We start from the raw sequence: 19,525 nt of genomic DNA on the forward strand, positions 1-19,525 counted from the left end.
TAGTAGATTGTTGTCAATAACTTTGCTGCCTGTAGGAAGGGAAGGAGTCCCTGTGCAGTGATTTTACTGCAGCTTTTAATTGCAGTGCAGTCTTGGTCTTGTGTCCCTGCAGAGTTAGGAGAAAAAATTGCATAATGTAGGGGCTTTATGTAGACAAGAAACCATCCCACCCCAAACAAACAAACAAAAATACAAAGAAAAAGCATTAAAGAGGTAGGCACTCCTGAGAACAGCTCAGGATATCTTAAGATATGGCAGTTTCAACACTTTACAGCACTATCACCCTTTCTATTGACTGTAAGGTGAATCAAAGGACCCTGTCTGTGCAAACTTAAATGTCTTAGTATGGATATTTAAGTGACAAGCTGAATAGCCAGACAAATATATATAGATGAAACCCCAAATTCTGAACAGCTCTCTGTTTTTCTTCTCATTGTGTGGCTTCCTTTGAGTCTTGTAGCCTGAAGTATAGTACAGGAGAATGTGTGAAAATGAGTAAGAAAGTGACAGGGTGGATGTTGTTATTTGATCAAGCTGAGCGGTTTCATAAGAGGGAATCTGAAGCAAAATGGTAAACAGGCAAGTAACACTGTGCTACCTATGAAACAACGTGTTCTTAAACTGTAAATAGAATTTATTCCTGCTTTAGTCCTTTGTTATGGCAAGCCTTGCTCCACAGTGCTCTCTGCTGGAAGTTTACTCTATTATCACTTGCTGTCAAAAATACAGTAATTCCAGGGTTTTTTTGCATTTGTTAATTAGGTAAAAATGTGGTACTCAGTTCTTGTTAAGATTTTATTCCCACTGCCAGGTAGCTACATATTTTCACATCGAGTTAAATCAACAATTAATATTAAAGGCATAAAAGCCTGTAGTGGGAATGCAGAGGAAGTGCAGTCTATTCTCAAGAAAATCAGTTCTTGAGTAGTAAGAGCAGGTGACAGAACTTTGTCCCTGTCTTGCTGTGAAGCAACACATAGTACTGTGTCTAAATACATACCCACTGCAAACTGCCAATGTAATTTCACTCTGTGACATCCACATATGTGTATGTTTCTCCCTTGTTTTCAGCAGCAAGTAGATGACTTTTTGAATGTCTACTGCTTAGTGCCAGAGAGCATCCAGAAGGAGAGTACTTGGGAAACACAGACATACGTTCACTTCTGTGATGGCCCAGGAGTTGCTCTGACCCTCAAGCCAGAGCACAAGGTGGAAGATGTTTTGTCTTTGGCATGCAAGGTACTCATTCTTCATCTATGATTGCACCTTGTTAATAGCTGCGGGCTTCAGAAGGAACATGATATATTCAGCGAGAGCATAATACCAGCATCTCCCTGTCACTGTATTAAAGCATGTTGCTCTGTTTTCTTTAGTTGTGGTTTTTATGTATTGTAGCCAAGGTAGCAAAACTGTGGAAAGGTTTTCAAGAAGCTTTATTAAAGACAGTGAATACACAGTAAATACTCAGAGTGGTGACAGTTTGCCAAGTAGTCAGCCCCTGAGAAATCCTAGCACGTGTCCACTCTATGTTGTCATTGCTGCAAACCCAGTTTTCTGTGCAAATTAATGGCAGAGGCGTAACAGGGACTGGTTGAGTTAATGCCAGGAGCTTGAAATGTTTAGGACTGCTGTGACAAAGACTGTCATTGCTAGAGATGCTAGATGAGGTACTTAGGTATATGGTTTAGTTTAGTGATGGGCTTGTCAGTGTTAGGTTAGTGGTTGGGCTCGGTGACATTTAAAGGTCTTTTAATGATTCTGTGATCAATGTTTGCTGCTTAAAGGACTCTTTAAAGCTTTTAATTCAGTACCAGCTCTATTTGCCAATTTTAAAGAATTCATTACTGTCTGAAAGTCAGTGCCAGCGATTTGAGAGATTGCTATAGATCTTGGGGTGGAAAACTGAGTCACAAGTTGAAGGTAAAGTAGAAATACCAGTTCTAACTACAGACAAAAGACTTGCACCTCTAGCTTGTCCCAATATACTTAGAGCCTCTATCTCCATGTGTGTCAGTGCTCTAACTTCATGATTCAAGTCACTTAAATCATGATTTTTTTTAAAAAATAACTCTATCCCAAGGTTATACCCCTAACCCAGGACTCTAACATTTACTCCTAAGTTCTGTTTTCTGCCAACTGGTAAACATGGTTTATTTACTTCACAAATAAAGGGGAAAAAAACAGGACAAAAAGGAGTCCTGCTCTGCACAAAGTTCAGCTATAGTTTTTGGCATCGGTTAGTGTGAACTTTCAGATGAACTCATTCCTGGCTTGAAGTTAGTGTATTTTGAGGCTTTTAATGGAGGAAATGACCCAATGTAATAGCTTTTTGCACCTGGTAATGTTGTAAACAAATACTATTAAATTACACAAGTTTTTAAAAATCCAGGGTGAATGATAGTTTTTAAATTAAGTGCATTGGTTTAGCCAAGTCACAATTTGTCTCCGTGGCATTCCTGAGAAGAAATTGTCTTCTCATTGCTTTTGTTGGTAGAGACTGAATCCTAGAGAAACATTTTTATTTTAGATTAAAGCCAGGCATTAAATTTACTGCACTTAGTCAGGCGTAAGGGTTTGTCTGAAACATTATTTAGCCACCAGATGGCACGATGGAGCTGAAACATTTGGAAGTAGTTGTGGTGACATGCAAGACTCCGAAGTAAAATTTATAAATGTAAAATTAAGTTGACAAGGAAATTCCTTACCTCTCTTACTTCATCATTCCAAAATACTTTTAATTGCAAAGCTGACTTTTAATTTTCGTTGTCTTTAATGCATGAACATTTAGTTTCAGATTATTTGATTATTTTCTTAAACATTTTTTCTGTTTTATTTTTCCTTTCTATTCTGTGTGTAAAGCTTTTCATAAGCATTCTGTAATGCTGAATACTTTCTGCTCATGTATCCTGGTTCTTTTCCTTCTTACATTTTCATTCTGCTCTGGTGAGTGTAAGGAATCTTTCTTCTTAACAGAACGTGTTTGAATGTTATGTGTGTAAGGATAAAGATGAAAGGAGTTGCTTTTTTTTTCCCCTTCGTTCATGCTTTATGGGGTTTATGCTTTTCTCGTTTCTGTTTTCCATCTGAGGCTTTTGGATAGCACATATAGAAAAAAAGTGCACTTGAACACAATTGTTACAGAACACATACAACTCATAAACTGTTAAACATAATAAAATGTTAAGGTAATTACTAGTTACTCAGTAGATTTAGATTCTTTAAGCTGCAGGGATATGTTAAAGAGGTTAAAAAACCCTCAGAGATGCAGTCACTCCCATTTTAGAAATGTTACTTCCTCCTGTTTTAGAAATGTTGCTCTATTAATATGCTAAAATGAAATGTTTGTGCAGTGGTCTTGCCAGTATCCTGATTTTCAGAGAGACTCTCATCAGGGGCTCGACACTTTCAGACTAATATCCTTTGGGAATATTTCTATTTCTCTTTGACTTCCTGTTGAGACAGGATTTTCACTTTGACTTCATGTGGAGAAAAAAAAATAGGTGACTCTCTGATCGTAGATGAAACTCAGCAATAAAAATAAAATCCAATAAAGGCAAACCCTTAGGGAACCTACTTCCCATCCCTTCACCTCTCCTAACGTCCCGTACATGCATATACTTTTCTGCATCAGAAGAGAAAGTTGCTGAGCAGAACTGAGTCATTAAAAGTAGTCACAGAAAAAGATGGTTGGGAGTGTAAGTTCAAAAGGACAGAAAACAGTTGTGATGTCTTTGGAAACATACAGCAGCGCTCAGTTAATCTAATAGCCAAGACATAGTATTTATGAAAGGATTTGGGAGGATCATAAGACAAAATGGAAATTGCACTTGAACCTTATCTTCAAAGCAATGCAGCTAGTTTTGTTTATACCACAAAAAATAGACAGAAAATGACTTGTAGAGAACATGACTTTTGCATGATTTCTAAAGAGTTTGGCGGGAGGAGGGGGAGATGTCACTTATTTTTCTTCTGGGATTCTGGAAATAAATCACAAATTCCAAACTCCATTCTCTTTATTCCTCAGATGAAACAACTGGAGCCAAGACACTATGGCTTACAACTCAGAAGACTGGTTGATGAAAATACAGAGTATTGTGCTCCTGAACCTTACGAATACATATTAGACCAGGAAAGTGTGACTCCTTTTAAATAGAGGTTTATGATGTCTGTAACTACAGTTGAATTATCACCTAAAAATATGTGTGATTTAAATCTAAACTAAGGTTTTAATGTTGTTCCTAGATTGCATCCTGTCATCCTTGTTCACACAGTCCATGGCTATGCAGACATTTGGGTGGCTGGGCACTGCACACACTGTATTCAAGAACTGTTTGAAGGTTTAGGTGGAGCTTCTAGTAGAAAAGTAGACCGTCAGTCTGCTCCAGGCTGGGTTTTCAGCTTCCTCTACATGTAGTTCCACTGATATTGGTGATCCTTGCAACAGTTCTCTATGTAAAGACAGGAGTTTTTGCATTTTAGTGACACAACAGATATTGTGCTAATTTTTCAGTCTATACCTTGATAATTGATGATTGCAATTTCATAATTTGACGACTTGTGTTGTTTCTTTTTCCAACAGGTGTATGATGAAATAGAAATTTGTCCATTAAATGTTTATCACATTCATCTTACAAAGACTGAAAACATAAATGATTTTGGTAAGCTCTCATGAATTTTTGTTTTTATTCTTCTCATTGCTTGCTTTCTCTCTTCAGGACTTTTCTGTCTCTGAAAGCAGTTAAAGCCGTCCTTGACAGCTCTTGCAGAGGACAGTAAGAGAGTCTGCAAAGGACTCAAGGCATTGTAATGAAGATTCAAACTGGTTGTTTTACACTGGCAAGCACATTTTCTATGTTAGTGAAGGGTCCACTTTCTAATTCAGCCGCACTGGCCAAGCATAGAATTGTTAGAAGACAAAAGTTCTTTGCCAGGATTAATACAGTCTGTCTCAATCAGACCATGGTCAAGGTCTGCTTTCTTCTTTCTTGATAGTGAGATACTCTGTTGGCACAATATCTTGTTGTCTGTGTCTGTGGGAGGCGGTTATGCCTAGGAATAATTACATACCTTGTGAAGATACCTTTGTAAGGCAACTCTGTGCTGTTCATCTGTTGCAAATCTGGTGGCATAAATTAGTCCTTTCTGGGCTGTCTTGCCGAGGATTTGCTGCTTTACAGTTTGGGTTTCCAGTTTTTTTAATCTGTTCAGGACACCTCTGTGTCTGATGGATACACTGCAGAACTCTTCCTACAACCATGAGCTGTGTTACTGAAATGTCATATGGGGCTGAGGTAGAAAAAAATCTTTTGAAATGTAATTTCTTGGGATTTTACAGCACAGCATGACATTTCCTGGAGAAAAGTCCTATTAACTTTAAACAGGCCTTACAATGACTCCGAAACAATGTGGTAATTTCTTTGTATTCTGTGGATGTATCCTCTCTCTGGTTGTGTAGAGTCTACTAAATACACAAAAAAAAAAATAGAAGACGTGTTTCTGAGAAACTTTTTGATTTACACTTATTTTACTTCAGGTTTTGCTGTAACAGCACAAGTTGATGAAAATCAGCATCTCACTCGTATTTTTGTAAGTGATGTTCTCCCTGATGGACTGGCATACAAGGAAGGTATTGTACTGTAATTTCTGTTTTAATAATATTGTATAATTTAATACATATTGAATAATATTGCATTCGTTATCATTTTTAAAGCCCAAAATCTTGAAGGAGCTTTAGTACTGCTCTCTGAAATGGTTCTTGGCTTTTACTAGCCATAGTTTTGTTTCTGAAGATTGTGGAAAGTATGTGATATTAGGAAAGATAATATACACAGAGTTCACTGAATTATCCTTTCAGTACAGTGGGGAAAGTTCGTCTTCCTCTTTGGAGACAAAGTCTGTGTTCAGCTATCTGACCAAGTGCTTTTGTACAGAGGAACAGGCTGGAGAGAATTTGTCTCACACTTGGGAACCTCATGGGCTTGATCAATCTCCAAGACCCATTTCTTCCACTTTTACTGGCAACGAAAGTAGCCTCCCTCACTAGAACAGTTTTCTGCATGTGTTTCCATGAACACCTTCCCTACTGTGCTGCTCAGAAACTGCTTCTCTTCATCAGCACAGCAGGAGTCCTGAAAAGCAGAGACACAAACCCAGAAAACAGAGACAGTTTCATTTGCCACCTGAGGGTAATGTCCACTGGGTTGTTGCTGACCTTCAAAGGCAGCAGTTGCCACTATTTAGATTTATACAAAAGCTGATAAAGGCTCCATCCACTGTTCTTCCAGTTTTGTATGAATGATTTGATCTGCATGACTACTGCCCTATTCTTCCCAGATACTAAAGTATGTGTTAGGTGCTGTACAATGGTGGTATCTGAGTCTTGAGAGGTGACTCTATTCTAATCATATTGAAAGTTGTGCTGCCCTCCCACTCACCAAGTTCTGTAGCATCTTTAGAGAGAAACAACTCAATTGCTGTACTATGTATAACACCTATCAAAGTAAGCATGAGGTCAGTCTGTATAATTATAGCACAAATAAAGCTCATGGCAATTCTAATGCACTTGTGGTAGGATTAGGCTATTTGGATTTAAATCCTTAAAATAAAAGGTGAATCGGCATAAGTTTTGGTTTGTGTTTACATTTTATATTCCCTCTTATTTTCTTTCATTTCTGGCTGTTTTTTCCTTTTCTTTTTCTTTCCATTCATATGCTCCCAGGGCTCCGAGTGGGCAATGAAATCCTGAGCATAAATGGAGAGGCTGTGTCTGATCTTGACCTCGGGCAGATGGAGTTACTGTTTTCAGAGAGGCGTGTAATGCTTACTCTGAGAATGAACCATTATGGGACCCAGCAACCCTTATGCACGTCCTGGTCAGATGGTGACATTTCCAGGGACCCAAAGAGTTTGTTGCCCCCTCCAAACCAGTCACAGCTCCTGGAAGAGTTTCTAGATAACTTCAGAAAGAGCACAGCAAATGGTAAGAGGTTGACAAATAATTCTATTACTTTTACCTCAGTTCCAATATTGATGTGTTTTAAAACTCAATTATGTTCTGTGCTTGCCTTAGTGAGAAACATCAGCACAAATTGCTTAATTTTAATTTGTGCTTCATATCTCTCTGTTATTTTTTTTCTAGAAAGTAGACATGAAACAGAATATGATCATTTCTGCAGAGAAATTACCTTCTAATCTGTTTGGCTGTGCCATCCATTATTATTAAATGTTCTCTTAACTGTTCTGTGTCCTTATGCCTTACACATGGTAAAATATTGCATATGCTGAGGGTACTTTAAATGTAATAAACATCATCACCTCAAAAAAGGAGTCATTTAGCTCTGCTCCCACCTGATATCATTGTGTTTCCATTGGATACAGTTGCTCGCTATGTAGAAGAAAGCCTATGAAAACACCTTCTGTAAAGATTGTCTTGCTACTACCTGCTCATGGTTCTTACTTAGCAGGTAACCACTGTATTAAGAAGCATTGAATGGAGGGCATATTCTAACAGTGCTGTGCCAGGGTGAGATACCAATGGGTTTCCATAATGAGGAGCACCAGGCAGGGAAGGTGCCAAAAGCCTGATGTGGTAAGTGCTGCTCCAGGATGATGCCATGGCCTCCCAGACCCGAGGGAGGTGCCAATGCCCACTGCTAGGTTGTCTTTTCAGCTGGAAATAGGAAGCGGCACACAGAGGAACACTGCCATGCTGGATGCAGGAGAGCAATGGTCACCCTCCTCTTCCTTTAGCTGATCTTACTTCACGTATCTTGTGATACCAGAATATACTTGTAAATGCTTTGTCTGAAATAGAAAGTACGTGGGGGTTTGCTCCCCTTCCTTCCCACGCCTTGACTATTTTTCAAACAAGGCAGAAGCAAATGCAACTCGTGTAAAACGTGCAGTTTCCTCTCTGCACCTCTGGGGGATGCTAGTAAAGTTCTGCAGGAAAGCTGGCCAAAGCATGCTGCTGTCTGTGGAGAGCAGCAAGAGGTACCAAAAGGAGTGGCCGATTTTTGTGTATAATTACGGTGGCGAGTGTTTTCGGATTGGATTTTTTTTTCGTAATTAAAAATGGCAGAACTTGTTAGAATGGATTTAATTATCAAGCCACTTTATTAGGTCATCTTTTGAAGTTAAAGGAAATCTGAATACGAGATTTGTGGTACAGTAAGTAGCATCTCTCTCAGGGGCCTTATTTCAATTTAAAATGCCATTAAATTGACTAGTGGCACATAAAAGTTAGTGTCATAAAACAAAAATTATGATAGAACTAATTAATTGCATAATTATACCAGGACTATCATTCAGCTTATTGGCTTGATATCATGGGCCAGCACTACCTGGAGTATTCAGTGTAATAAATGTATGTGTCCATTCACTAGATTCCTCATTCCTCTGGGATAAATTTGCAACCTGTGCAAATATTACATTATAATAGGAAATTACTGGAGTATGTGTTATACTCTAAGCACTAGTGGATAAAGGGACATACTGTATTTGCTTTTCTGCTTAAAAGCAGCTAAGAAAGATTTATTTTATTCTGAAAGGGAACAAATAGTTCTAAATTAAGCTTTGTGAGAAGGACTTTCATGTTTATTGAATTCAGTGCTTAGTGTCTGAGCATCTGATCAGGTTCAAATGGAAACAGAAGAAAATTGCGTTGCTTTGAATTAATAGGTAATCGTAAAGGGTTTAACTGTTCTGTGTCTTGTTGCTCTCTCAGGAATTGAATAAGATTTTAGATAAGAAGAAGGGGTATTTAATGATCTGAACAGGGATTTGGAGGCCAGAGACTCTTAAATTCACATCCAGTGTTCAATAGCATTCTATCTCCTTTGGTAGAGTTGAATGAATCACTCCCAAGACCACAGTTTTCAAAAATAGTTTCTGACATTTGCTTGTCCATGTTGAGCCTCTTCTTCTAGGGCAGCACTTTTGAAAGTTAGTTAGTGCCAGTGGAGGGGGACCTCTCTCAAAAATCAAGCACAGTTTGCCTCAAAGTACATGCCTGGAGTTGACGAACTTAATGTTTCTGCTATTGCCTCCCTATTTCTAAAAATTAACTAGCTCTATTAATCTTTGTAGAGAACTGTGAAGATTAATGAGCTAAAAAATTAATAAAATGCTTACAAAGCAGAAATTTTCCGCACTGAGTCACAGAGTAATGCCCTGCCTGGTGCTTGATGACAACCACAAGCTAAGAGCAAAACTGAATTTACTTTAGATAGCTGGCTTTGTGTGGTAATAGTTTGTCCACATTTATTTACAGTTTTGTAACTGTAGAATTCTGATGAATACCTTTTCATACGTATTCTGCCATGTTGAGGATACTCAATTGTACCTCATGGCAAACTTTGGCAGCCTTTACTGTACCGAATGGAAGTGACTGACTTTCTCCAAAGCCACTAACTCTGCCACTCCTAAAAATCATTCCCAAGGAATTTTCTGTGAGAGTGATTCATTTTCTCCAAGAGGTTGCTATACCCTGTAGCTGTGTTTTGGACCTGCTGTGGTCATATCATTTGATCTCCCACATGGCAACGCTGTGTGCTTGCTGCTTAGCCGCTTGGCTTGTAATAAGCTTACCCTGGAAAAGAAATGAGATGAAATACATTTTAAAAATGCACTCATAAATGTGGAAAACCAAATAACTGAGCAACTAAATTTCCACCAGACTCTAGTGCTAAGGAAATTAAACAAATATTTGTGTAGAATTAAAAAATGAGGGAATTGGACTGAAATTGTTAAAACTGTAGAGGAAAAAAATGTCTCATTTTAAGATGTCAGGGATATCTGAGGAATAAACAATGGAGAAAGCATGGGAATTGAAAACTGTATATTTAGGGCAACCCCGTGTGGGCTAGTCATATATCTATAGAGTGCTGAGGCAGGAGGTAGAAGCATTAGTAGGTGTGAAAACCCGGTGCAGTATGTGAGTTACTGTCAGAATTGAGCAATTATTATTTTTTCCCCAGCAAGTGGGTTTTTGCTAGAAAAGCTGTCATTTCTGGTTAGCTGACACTGTTGAAATCAACCCTAATTTGTTCAATAGATTTCAGTGATTAAAAGATTTAAAAAAAAAAAAAAAGGAAAGAAAAAAGAAGGGGATGGCAGTTTGGATATGCTTTAACAATTTCCCGTGAGGAAATACTTGCATCTGAAAATTAAATGGTAAAGAAACTATTCATCATCTGCCCCCCGCCCCCCAAACCTCTCAGTTGTGCTCCTTGCCTTTCACTTACCTTCTCTGCTGGCTCTGGGTTCCTGTCTGGCCCATCTCTCTAGAGGAATGATGAAGAAGGCTTGGGTGTTACTGAAATGGGGGAGGCTTGCACTGCTACTGCTCCTCCTCCTCCCCTGCAGAGATTTAGCCCTCTTTTCTAGCCCTCATCCCGCCCCTGTGCTGGCAGCAGTACTTGCTGGAGCCTTCGATTGAGCTAATTAGGAGAAAACTTTCTCCTCCCTTGCAAACTCAGCGAGCTGAACTCTGTTGGGTGCAGAGGTCTAACAAGGGCCAGAGCCAGGTAAGCAGGAGGAAGAGGAGCAGAGGGCAGGCAGGAGCTGAGGGATGAGCTGGTTGCAAGGAAAGTTACTGTCAGAGCTGACCTTCCTGCAGAGAACCTCTCTGGCCGTCTTGGAGCATGGAGTTTGTCCTCTGCTTCACCACCTTTCACAATGATCCTCAGGTAGCAGTGTAGTCTGGGACACGCTGGTTTGAGTCACTCATGATGAAGCTATTTCATGTTGTATAAAGCAGGGCTGGAGTCAAGGGTCAGGGTTCATGCTGTTTGACAAGTAGCTTGGATGTGTGATGGAGAGGAGCAATGGTATTTCGTCTCCTGACCTGCTAAACATGATACTTGCAAATTATAACTGCTTCAGGAAGAAGATGAATTGTTTGATCCCTCACATGGGAAGTGGTTCTTCTGTTTTCCAAAACTGATTTTAATCAGAAGTAAGCATACACAGAAGTAAAACACTTCAGTCAGCCACAAAGTTCATTTCAATGTGATTAAATTGTTTTTTAAATGTGGTCATAATCGTAGTTGGTCTGAATAGGTGCTTTCCCTTTCCAATATGCTTCACTAGATGGTTTAAGTCCTTTTTTAAAGTGTAGTTGCAACTCACACCATCTCCAGAAAAGTTTACTCTGTTCAGCTTTATCAGGTACCACCGAGTTGTGGGAGCAAAAGGGAGATAGAGGTTGGCTGTACACATGTCTCTGCACACGCCACTCTGGGTACACGCCCTGCATCCTCTTCCAGCGCCAACGCAGCCTGAGCTCAGAATAGGTACATATAGCTTCTTAGCATCCCAAGGACACCCACAGTCCTGTTAGATGTGGGCCCTCATCTGTGTTAGTTGTGCAGGTCTGCATGCATTGCTGGTGGTTCTAATAACATATAGCCAGTGCTTCTGTGTGGTGTGAGGCAGCACACTAGAAAAGCAGCACCTCTTTTTAGCATAGACACATAGTCATCTATGCAGCATGACTGCTTATCTGCCTGAAGATCTGTCACTCTGCTGGGCTTTTTTTTTACTTGTTACCCAATTTACTTGAGCAGGAAGTCACATAGATGTGATAGGACGTGCAGTGGCTGTTCACCCAAGCAAGCTCAGAGGTAAGGTGTGTGTTTATAGTAGTTCTGGTCAGCTGTGGTAGATTGGCTCCCACTCCAGCTACGTGTGATGTGAATCACTGGGAAAAGACTAAGTCTGGCCAGTGACAATACCTGAGTCTCTAGCAGTGTAGGGCTGAATTCAGAGAAACCTGTTTGCTTCTTCAGAAGCTGGGTCCATAGGAGCACTCACTGCTTACTGCATGTTTTGCAATACAAAGTGTTTCCCAAGACTGCTGGTTTAATGAGCTCTTGCTGGTACTTGACAAACTGTCCTGTTGGCTTCCTGCTAGATGTGTATTGCTGCAAAATAAAAGATTTAGTATATAATGAGACAGCCTTAAATGCTTTTCATTGTGCTTTTCTACTGAAAGAGTGTCCTGTCCTGTTTTGCTAGGTGCTGCTGTGATTTCATCCCTGGGAAATCAGTGGGGTAAATTGTTTTTTCCTGGTGTAAACTCCGTTAAACCCTGTGGAGATGCACCTTCTGGCCCAATGACAATAGGCAGACACAAATCATGATGTTACCTGTCCTACTGAAATCTATGGAGTGACAATATGGACAGCAAGTAGATTTATTTATGATGATAGAGACATCCACATATAGACCAGTGCCTTAAGCATAATTTAAAACATATCAAACAGCACATGTTCTGTGTTTCACAGAGGTAAGATAGGTTGAGTAATTATAAAAACTAACTGGCTAAACTAGCACAAATTCTTGATAAGCTTTAAGTAGCTTCTTTCCCCCCCCGCCCCCCCCCCCCCCTTGTTTTCATTATTTTTGTGCCTAAAATCTGAGATGGAGATGAAAGTGTACCGTCTTATAAGATGGTACACTTGGTACCTGGGCAGAGCCAGCTCCATTTGCTTTCCAGCTCTCCTTGGTGTAGATGACCTCTGAGAATGGCCAAATCTGTACCATGTGAGAAATCCTACAGTAGCAGCAAAAACCAGGAGAGGAGCCACTGACAGCACCCCTGCATGTCCAGCAGCCTCAGCCTGCATGTCCAGCAGCTCCTATTAGGAAGACCTAATAGCAGCAGTGCGCTACAGCCTTTGCTGACGCTTGTAGAGGATGGTGGCTACTCAGCATGGACTGTGCTATATCTTCCTCCTCCATACTTCAGCCACTTGTCTACAGTTATTCAACTGTAGTAGAAGGGTAAGGCACTAGCTATGGCTAACACTGGCCTCCAGTGAGGCAGTATCTAAAAAGGCATTTGTTATATACTTAGGAAATGAATGTGTTTAGGCAACAATTTGAGGAGCCAGGGTAAAGCGTTAAGCTTGAAACTGAAAAGCCAGAGCAGTTGTCTGACTGGCATACTTGGACAGAGAAAGTTTAGAAAGTTAAATAAGCTGTTAAAACAGTTTACTCTTGATGTCCAAGGGCTAATCAGGCATTGCTACAGAAGTACAGGCAGCTATTTCCTATTATGTTGCTAATTTATATCTCCTGTTGGTTACTGAATTTGCAAATGATTCAAATTACCCTACTTTACTATGAACAGTTAACTGACAAAGGAGCTGCCAGGGGATCTAAAGGACTTTGCTCCAGCTTCAAAATGGATGTTTCTTCAGATATTTAGAAAAAAAAAAAAAGGCATAAAGCAACCTACAGAAAACCACACTTGCAGAAGTAGGTGGCTGACTGGAGTTAAGCCACTATTCAGCATGTGTCTTAAGCAAGCTGTACAATAGAAGTATATTTGCATGAATATACTGCCTTTTTGTAAATGTGAAAATGTGGACTGTTTAAAGAAGAAGCATAACTTTCCTCACTGAGGGATGGATGAGGATAAAAGAGGGAGACTTGTCCTGCTTGAGCATTTCAGACCCTAGCCACAATTATGAGGTTCTCTCTGCCTAGGTGGTATCAGATCTGCAGAAGGAAGCAGCTTGGTTGTATTGTCCTTTAGGAAACATGTAGAGCACTTTCTGATGGTTTGTAGTTTGCTTCCTGAAGCCAGAACATTTGGATGAGAGGAGCTATGAAGGAAATCTCCATTTCTGGCCTGTAATTGCATGTTTTGTTTGATAACAATTAGTCTTACCAGTGACAGCCATCTAATAATTCTGTGTTTGAGAACCCTATCTGGGAAGACTGATGTTGTGACAGCTGTATGCTAATTTTCTTCCCAAGTTTAATATCTTTGATGAATTCCTGAAAGAAATTTCCAGCTACACCAAAGAGTTGTTACATCCTTGAAGCTAAGCTCAAAATATACCTTCCAGCCAGTCCTATAACATGTTCAAAAAGCCTAGGACAACAAGTGATAAAAGCCAAGATATCTTACAGATATTTAAAGACAACAAAACCAAAGTAATTATGAAAATCCAGTGCATTTTAGTTGTTTCTCTAACATATTTAGTTTTCTAGTAACTGAAATTACTTGTATTAGTAGACTTAAGTCATGCTAATTTCGCAATGAGAAGTTGAGCTAGTTGATATCTGAAGTTAGATCAAAAGCTTTCGACAGAACTTGAAAATTTCCTTGGCAAAAAGAGGAAGGGGCTTGTGAAGTGGTAATAAATTTTAGTAATTCACTATCTTTTTAAAAGCTGATTAAAGCAGCATGAAGTCTGTAAACCATTGCACAGTTAATAACCACAGTTACTGCCCTCAGATTGTTTTGAATTTGGTCCAGCATTGGAGTATGAATGCTTTAACAGTAATGCTTGCCTGTGAGTATCAGCTGTGGGGAAACAACTGAACTAGCACTGTGCAGTAGTCAAAAACTTACATAAATGCTGGTTAAAATTACTGAATGGAGCTAACATGAACACTCCTGTAATTCTGGAAAACTTAACTGGAGATTAATAAGAATCTGCACTTGGCATCCATGAAACCTCAGTCATTTGCCTAGATTCTTAGAGAAGCCTAATGAAGATGAAAGGTGAATCAAATTGCTTTGTCTTTCAGCTTGAAGTGGTGGAGGATTATGATGTGTTTCAATTGATATTTCTCACGTGTGGCTGCAACCTACCAGCCTTCTGTTGGATCTGTTGCTTTAGTGCAGAAGCTACCTGGAGACAGCTTTTGGTATAGAAATCAAATGTAGCTGTAAAAACTCCTCATGAATAAGCTTAGCATGTAGCAGCTGTTTTTTAATGTAAGAGTACAAAAAAAGTATTTATATGTTTGTTCATTTATTTGCTGCTGTGACATGCAGAGGAAACAGATCAACAGCTTGAGGTAAAGTAGGACCTTTCAATGCACTTTTTCTAGGTGGAAATTAGATCTCCACATGTCGCTTGAGCTGGACTGCTCTTGTGTTCTGAATTTTTTCAGCTGACTTACCACTAAATTTATAATAATCCTTCTCTGGCAAAAGGGTGTTTAAAGGATTAAAAACCTGCTTTTGTATGAAGGCCTTAAAGAACTGTATGCCTCCAAATACCTCCCAATGTTTCCAGACTTCAGTCTTCATAATGGAAAGAACCCCAGAGCAACTCCTCTGTCCTTTTGTTATCACCGTCTTACTAAACCTACTTTGCTTTATCCCCACACCTCATCTTCTAGACTCTCCTTACTTGTACCAGCACTTCCTCCAGTGTAGATGGCCATTGTGGAACAGTTCATGAATATTCTGTGGAAGTTTTTCTTCTCTCAGAATTCACTTGCTTTTCACCTTCCTGACTACAGTTAATGTGTTCTTTGCAACCCAGATGGAAAATTAAAGAGTTGGAGAGGTTGCCTGGGCTCTGTCCTGGATGCCAGCTGCTGAGTGCCCCTCCATGCTGATTCCAGGGGATAAAGTGAGCCAAAGGACTAAAAGGTCTGATCCTCATTTAAGCAAGACATACGAGTTATGAATAACGGAACTAGTGAAATCAGAACCCTTCATATCTCTCTGGTGAAACTTGGATGCCTTCTTTAACAGAGATTGTGAGAATGTCTCTTGAAAGCTATTCAGTAAATTCCTTTGGATCAACTGTTACCTTTTGAAATATATTTCTTGGAGTCTTTCAGAAAGTAAAAGGATACAGAAGGAAATTCTTACATACCTCTTCTTTTTTTACTTCCTTAAAAAAAGTAAATAAACTGTTGAAAACCTGAAATATATTTAGTTCTACCAAATCAAAAAAACTAACCACATTATCTTAGCTGCCAGGCTGAACTGTTTAATTGAAGTTACGAGAACTAGTCTCCAAGGGAGTGTTTTTAGAGTTCATTGCACTGGTACTTCTTTTCCGCAGACAATGCTGGAATGCTTCACCTACCACTCCTTGTTTTTCAGTAAGTCTAAAGACGTTAAGACCACCAAGGATTTGTGCCTTCTTGAGAGCTGGCTCAGACTTTAGAATGATTTGCACCAGGGACTTTGGAAATATTTGTTCCTGTCTCTTGGAAGCTCACTTTTCTCTTGATAGTAATATTGGCTAGAAGAATATGGGAGCGGCAAGATTATCATAATTAACCAGAGAATTCATACAACAACAACAACAAAAGAAAAACCAGCTTTCCATAACCCCCAGCTTTCCAGCTTTTCCTGGCTTAACTTTATTACCCAAATGTAATACCTCATTTCCTTCTCAACCATGCGGCCATGTTATGGAAACTGTCTTTAATGGGGAGAGGGAGAATATTGTACATGCTGAAGATTGGCTGTGTTCTGTTTTATTGGCAGTTTCTAGAGTATTTGGGATTTTTTGCAATAATGAATACATCCTTTCCTAGTGGATAGGCTGCACTTTCTTTTCTTTCCTCTTTTCTTTCTTAGATCTTTAGTTTCCTACATTAGGTTTCCTCAACATTCTCATTCCTTCTTCAAACATAGCTATCGCTTGTTCTTCACCAGCTGCATAGCATCATCTTTTCCACCTCATCAGATGAATCATTTATTAAAATGTTTGCCCTTAAATTTCAATTTCATATGCCAGGTTTTAAATGTTGAGAGCTCAAGAGAGGTTAATCATCTGAGCTGAGTGAATGCAACTCAGTTTTCACCCTCCTTAGACATGGTCATTTCCTATTCAATAGTTGCTATCCTGCCTCACACTTTTCTGCTGAGGACAGATGGATTTTGGCATGGGTCAGTCACATGTCCTGTGGGACTAGCTTTGCCATAAGCTTTGGAGTCTGAATCTATTGGCTTTAGTGAATGTTTGATGATACGCTAAGTGAATCAGCTGGAGCTGGGCATACCAAGAAAGACTCACAGCTACTAGCTGTTAATAGAGCATCTTACCTTAAGCTGAGACAGATGCAGATTCAATTTCCTCACCTGAATCTGATGGAGCAGGAGACTTCATATATCTCTCCTATGTCATAGATCAATATTCTGTGGTCAAGCTACTTATTTTTGCCCTGTAGTGTCTCTCAGCATTTTGTCAAAACAATGTAATGTAAAAGGAGATGGTCTTATTCTGATACAAAGCAAACAATTTTTTGCAATCTCAGAAACATTGTAGAAACTAAACCTGTGGTGTAGTCACTATATTTTTATTGAAGTCAAGACTCTCAATGCCTGTCAGAGTGCTTCTTTGCTTACTGAGGATAGTGATGTACAGAACTTCTTCTCTTGCTAGATCTGAAAGTGATGCCCTGTAGTGGTCTTAGTCTGGAGTGAGGGACCAAGTACATTTAACCTCATATTACTCTCTTTTGTAGATTTTTTTTTTAGGCTCAATTTATCATTGTCAGTAGAGTGGCAGGTGGAAACACACCCTCTTGCTGTAGTTTGAAAAAGGGGGAGGTTACACCACCTACATAGTGCTCGACATTTGATAACACTTGACATGCTTGGGATGATTATTTGTCATTTTTTGAAATGGGTGAGAAAAATCTAAATCAGAACAAGTTCTGAAGTACTAAAGAAAAAAAAGAAAGAATTATAAAAGAATCACGATCCTCGATTCCTACTTTCTCCTCACGGTAATTTTGCCTTCCAGGGAGTGGCTAAAGTGGTAAGAGCAGCGCTGAATAGAAAGTAATTAAGGCTTCTTCATTAATTAAACAGAAAAAAAAAAAAGATAAATGATATATGCATTTGTTGATGGCTTCTTTATGGTAAACGAATTGCCGGATGGTTAATGTTGATGTTTCCCAGTTGATTTCCTTTGCTTTCTTGGCTGGGATCTTAGCACAGATTATTATTGTGTCACACATCTGCTAGAGGATGTGCTTCCATTGTATCTCACTACTCACAAACATATTAATAACTTCCATACTGACCACTTGTATGTGTATCACTGGAGCAACGTGGGAAGAGATTTTCCTGTAGGCGTACAGAGCTTTTGGATAAGCTGTATGTGTTCGTTTTTCTCACTGACTGTCCCATCTGTGTGCTTTGTGCCTACTTTTAATTGAATGATGAGTAGTGAGGAGCATGACTTTAGGAAGTGTGCTTTCTTCAGTTCTCAATGCTTACATTATAATTTCTCTGAAGTGAGAGTATCTGCCTACCAGCAAGACAAAACGTTGCAGGAGTAACGACATTCATCTTTGATGCTGTTGGTAGCTGAAGGTGCTGAGTAAATTCTTGCTATTCAGTCATTCATTGCTAGAAACCAAGCAAAGAGTTTGGTATGTGTTTCAAATGATATAGTTAAGCTTTTCATATAATAGTATTTTTCCCTTGTGCTTTCCTAAGAATTTTTGCATTTATCTGAGGTATCTGCTCTTGTTGTTTGCATTAAGCTGACTAGATTGGGTTTATGTGGCAAAGTTTTGGGGTAGGGGGGGATATGGGGTGGGGTGCTACAAGGGTGGCTTCTGTGAGAACCTACCAGAACCTTCCCCTGTGTCTGATAAAACCAATGCCAGCTGGCTGCAAGACAGACCCACCACTGGCCAAAGCCCAACCCGTCAGAGATGATGGTGGCACCTCTGTGAGAGCACATTTAAGAAGAGGGGAAAAAACCCTGAGCAACTGCAGCTGGAGAGAGGAGTGGGAATAGGTGAGGAACAACTCTGCAGACATCAAGGTCAGTGCAAAGGGAGAGGAGGAGGTGCTGCAGGCATTGGAGCAGAGATTGCCCTGAAGCCCATGGTGAGACAGGCCCTGCCCCTGCAGCCCATGGAGACCATAATGGAGCAGACATCCACCTGCATCCCAGGGAGGACCCCCCACCAGAGCAGGTGGATGCCCAAAGGAAGCTATGACTCCCTGGGAAACCCACACTTGAGTAGGTTCCTGGCAGGACCTGTGGACAGAGAGGAACCCACACTGGATCAAGTTTGCTGTCAGGACTAGTGACTCTGTGGGCGACCCATGTTGCAGCACTCTGTTCCTGGAGGACTGTTTCCCTTGTGGAAAGGACCCACACTGGAGCGCTCATGAAGGACCATGAGCGTCCATGAGAAGGATCCACATTGGAGAAGTTCATGTTGGACTGTCTCCCATGGGAGATACCCTGCACTGGAGTAGGGGAAGGGAATGAGGAGTCCTACCTCTGAGAGGAAGGAGTAGCAGAAACAGTGTGTAATGAACTGACTGTAGCAATCATTCCCTGTCACTCTTTGCCACTCAGGGTGGAGATAGAGAAAACTAGGAGTGAAGCTGATTCCAGGAAGAAGGTAGGGGTGGGAGGAAGGTGTTTTTAAGATTTGATTTTATTTCTCATTACTCTGATTTGATTGGTAATAAATTAAGCTAATTTCTCCAAGTTGAGTCCTTTTTATCCATGACAATAACTGATGAGTGATCTCTTCCTGTCTTTATCTCCACCCATTGTGTTACATTTTCTCTCCTCTTTCCAGCTGAGATGGGAATTGATAGAAGGGCTGTAGTGGGCACATGGTGTACAGTCAGCATCAGCACACCACACTGACTTGATTTTTTTTTAGTGTCCTGAGACATTCCTGTTTGCAAGATCAGAAGAAGCTAACTGCTTAAAAGGTTCCCGTCCTTCCCAAATGGAAGTGATACACATTGAAACTCACTATGTGTGAGTGA

General features: G+C 40.0%; 1 protein-coding gene across 1 annotated transcript in view; it reads left to right on the forward strand.

The window, feature by feature from the left end:
* The window catches only part of TIAM2 (TIAM Rac1 associated GEF 2), a 174,300-nt gene that overhangs the window by 119,787 nt on the left and 34,988 nt on the right, over positions 1 to 19,525 (forward strand). Inside the window, exons 11-15 of the mRNA XM_061989021.1 lie at positions 1,072 to 1,239; positions 4,025 to 4,135; positions 4,580 to 4,658; positions 5,534 to 5,626; positions 6,719 to 6,979. Of these exons, the coding sequence (XP_061845005.1) occupies positions 1,072 to 1,239; positions 4,025 to 4,135; positions 4,580 to 4,658; positions 5,534 to 5,626; positions 6,719 to 6,979 (712 nt within the window). The remainder of the gene's footprint in view (positions 1 to 1,071; positions 1,240 to 4,024; positions 4,136 to 4,579; positions 4,659 to 5,533; positions 5,627 to 6,718; positions 6,980 to 19,525) is intronic.

This window comes from Colius striatus, chromosome 2, assembly GCF_028858725.1.
Source record: "Colius striatus isolate bColStr4 chromosome 2, bColStr4.1.hap1, whole genome shotgun sequence".
In the NCBI taxonomy this organism is placed as follows: domain Eukaryota; kingdom Metazoa; phylum Chordata; class Aves; order Coliiformes; family Coliidae; genus Colius; species Colius striatus.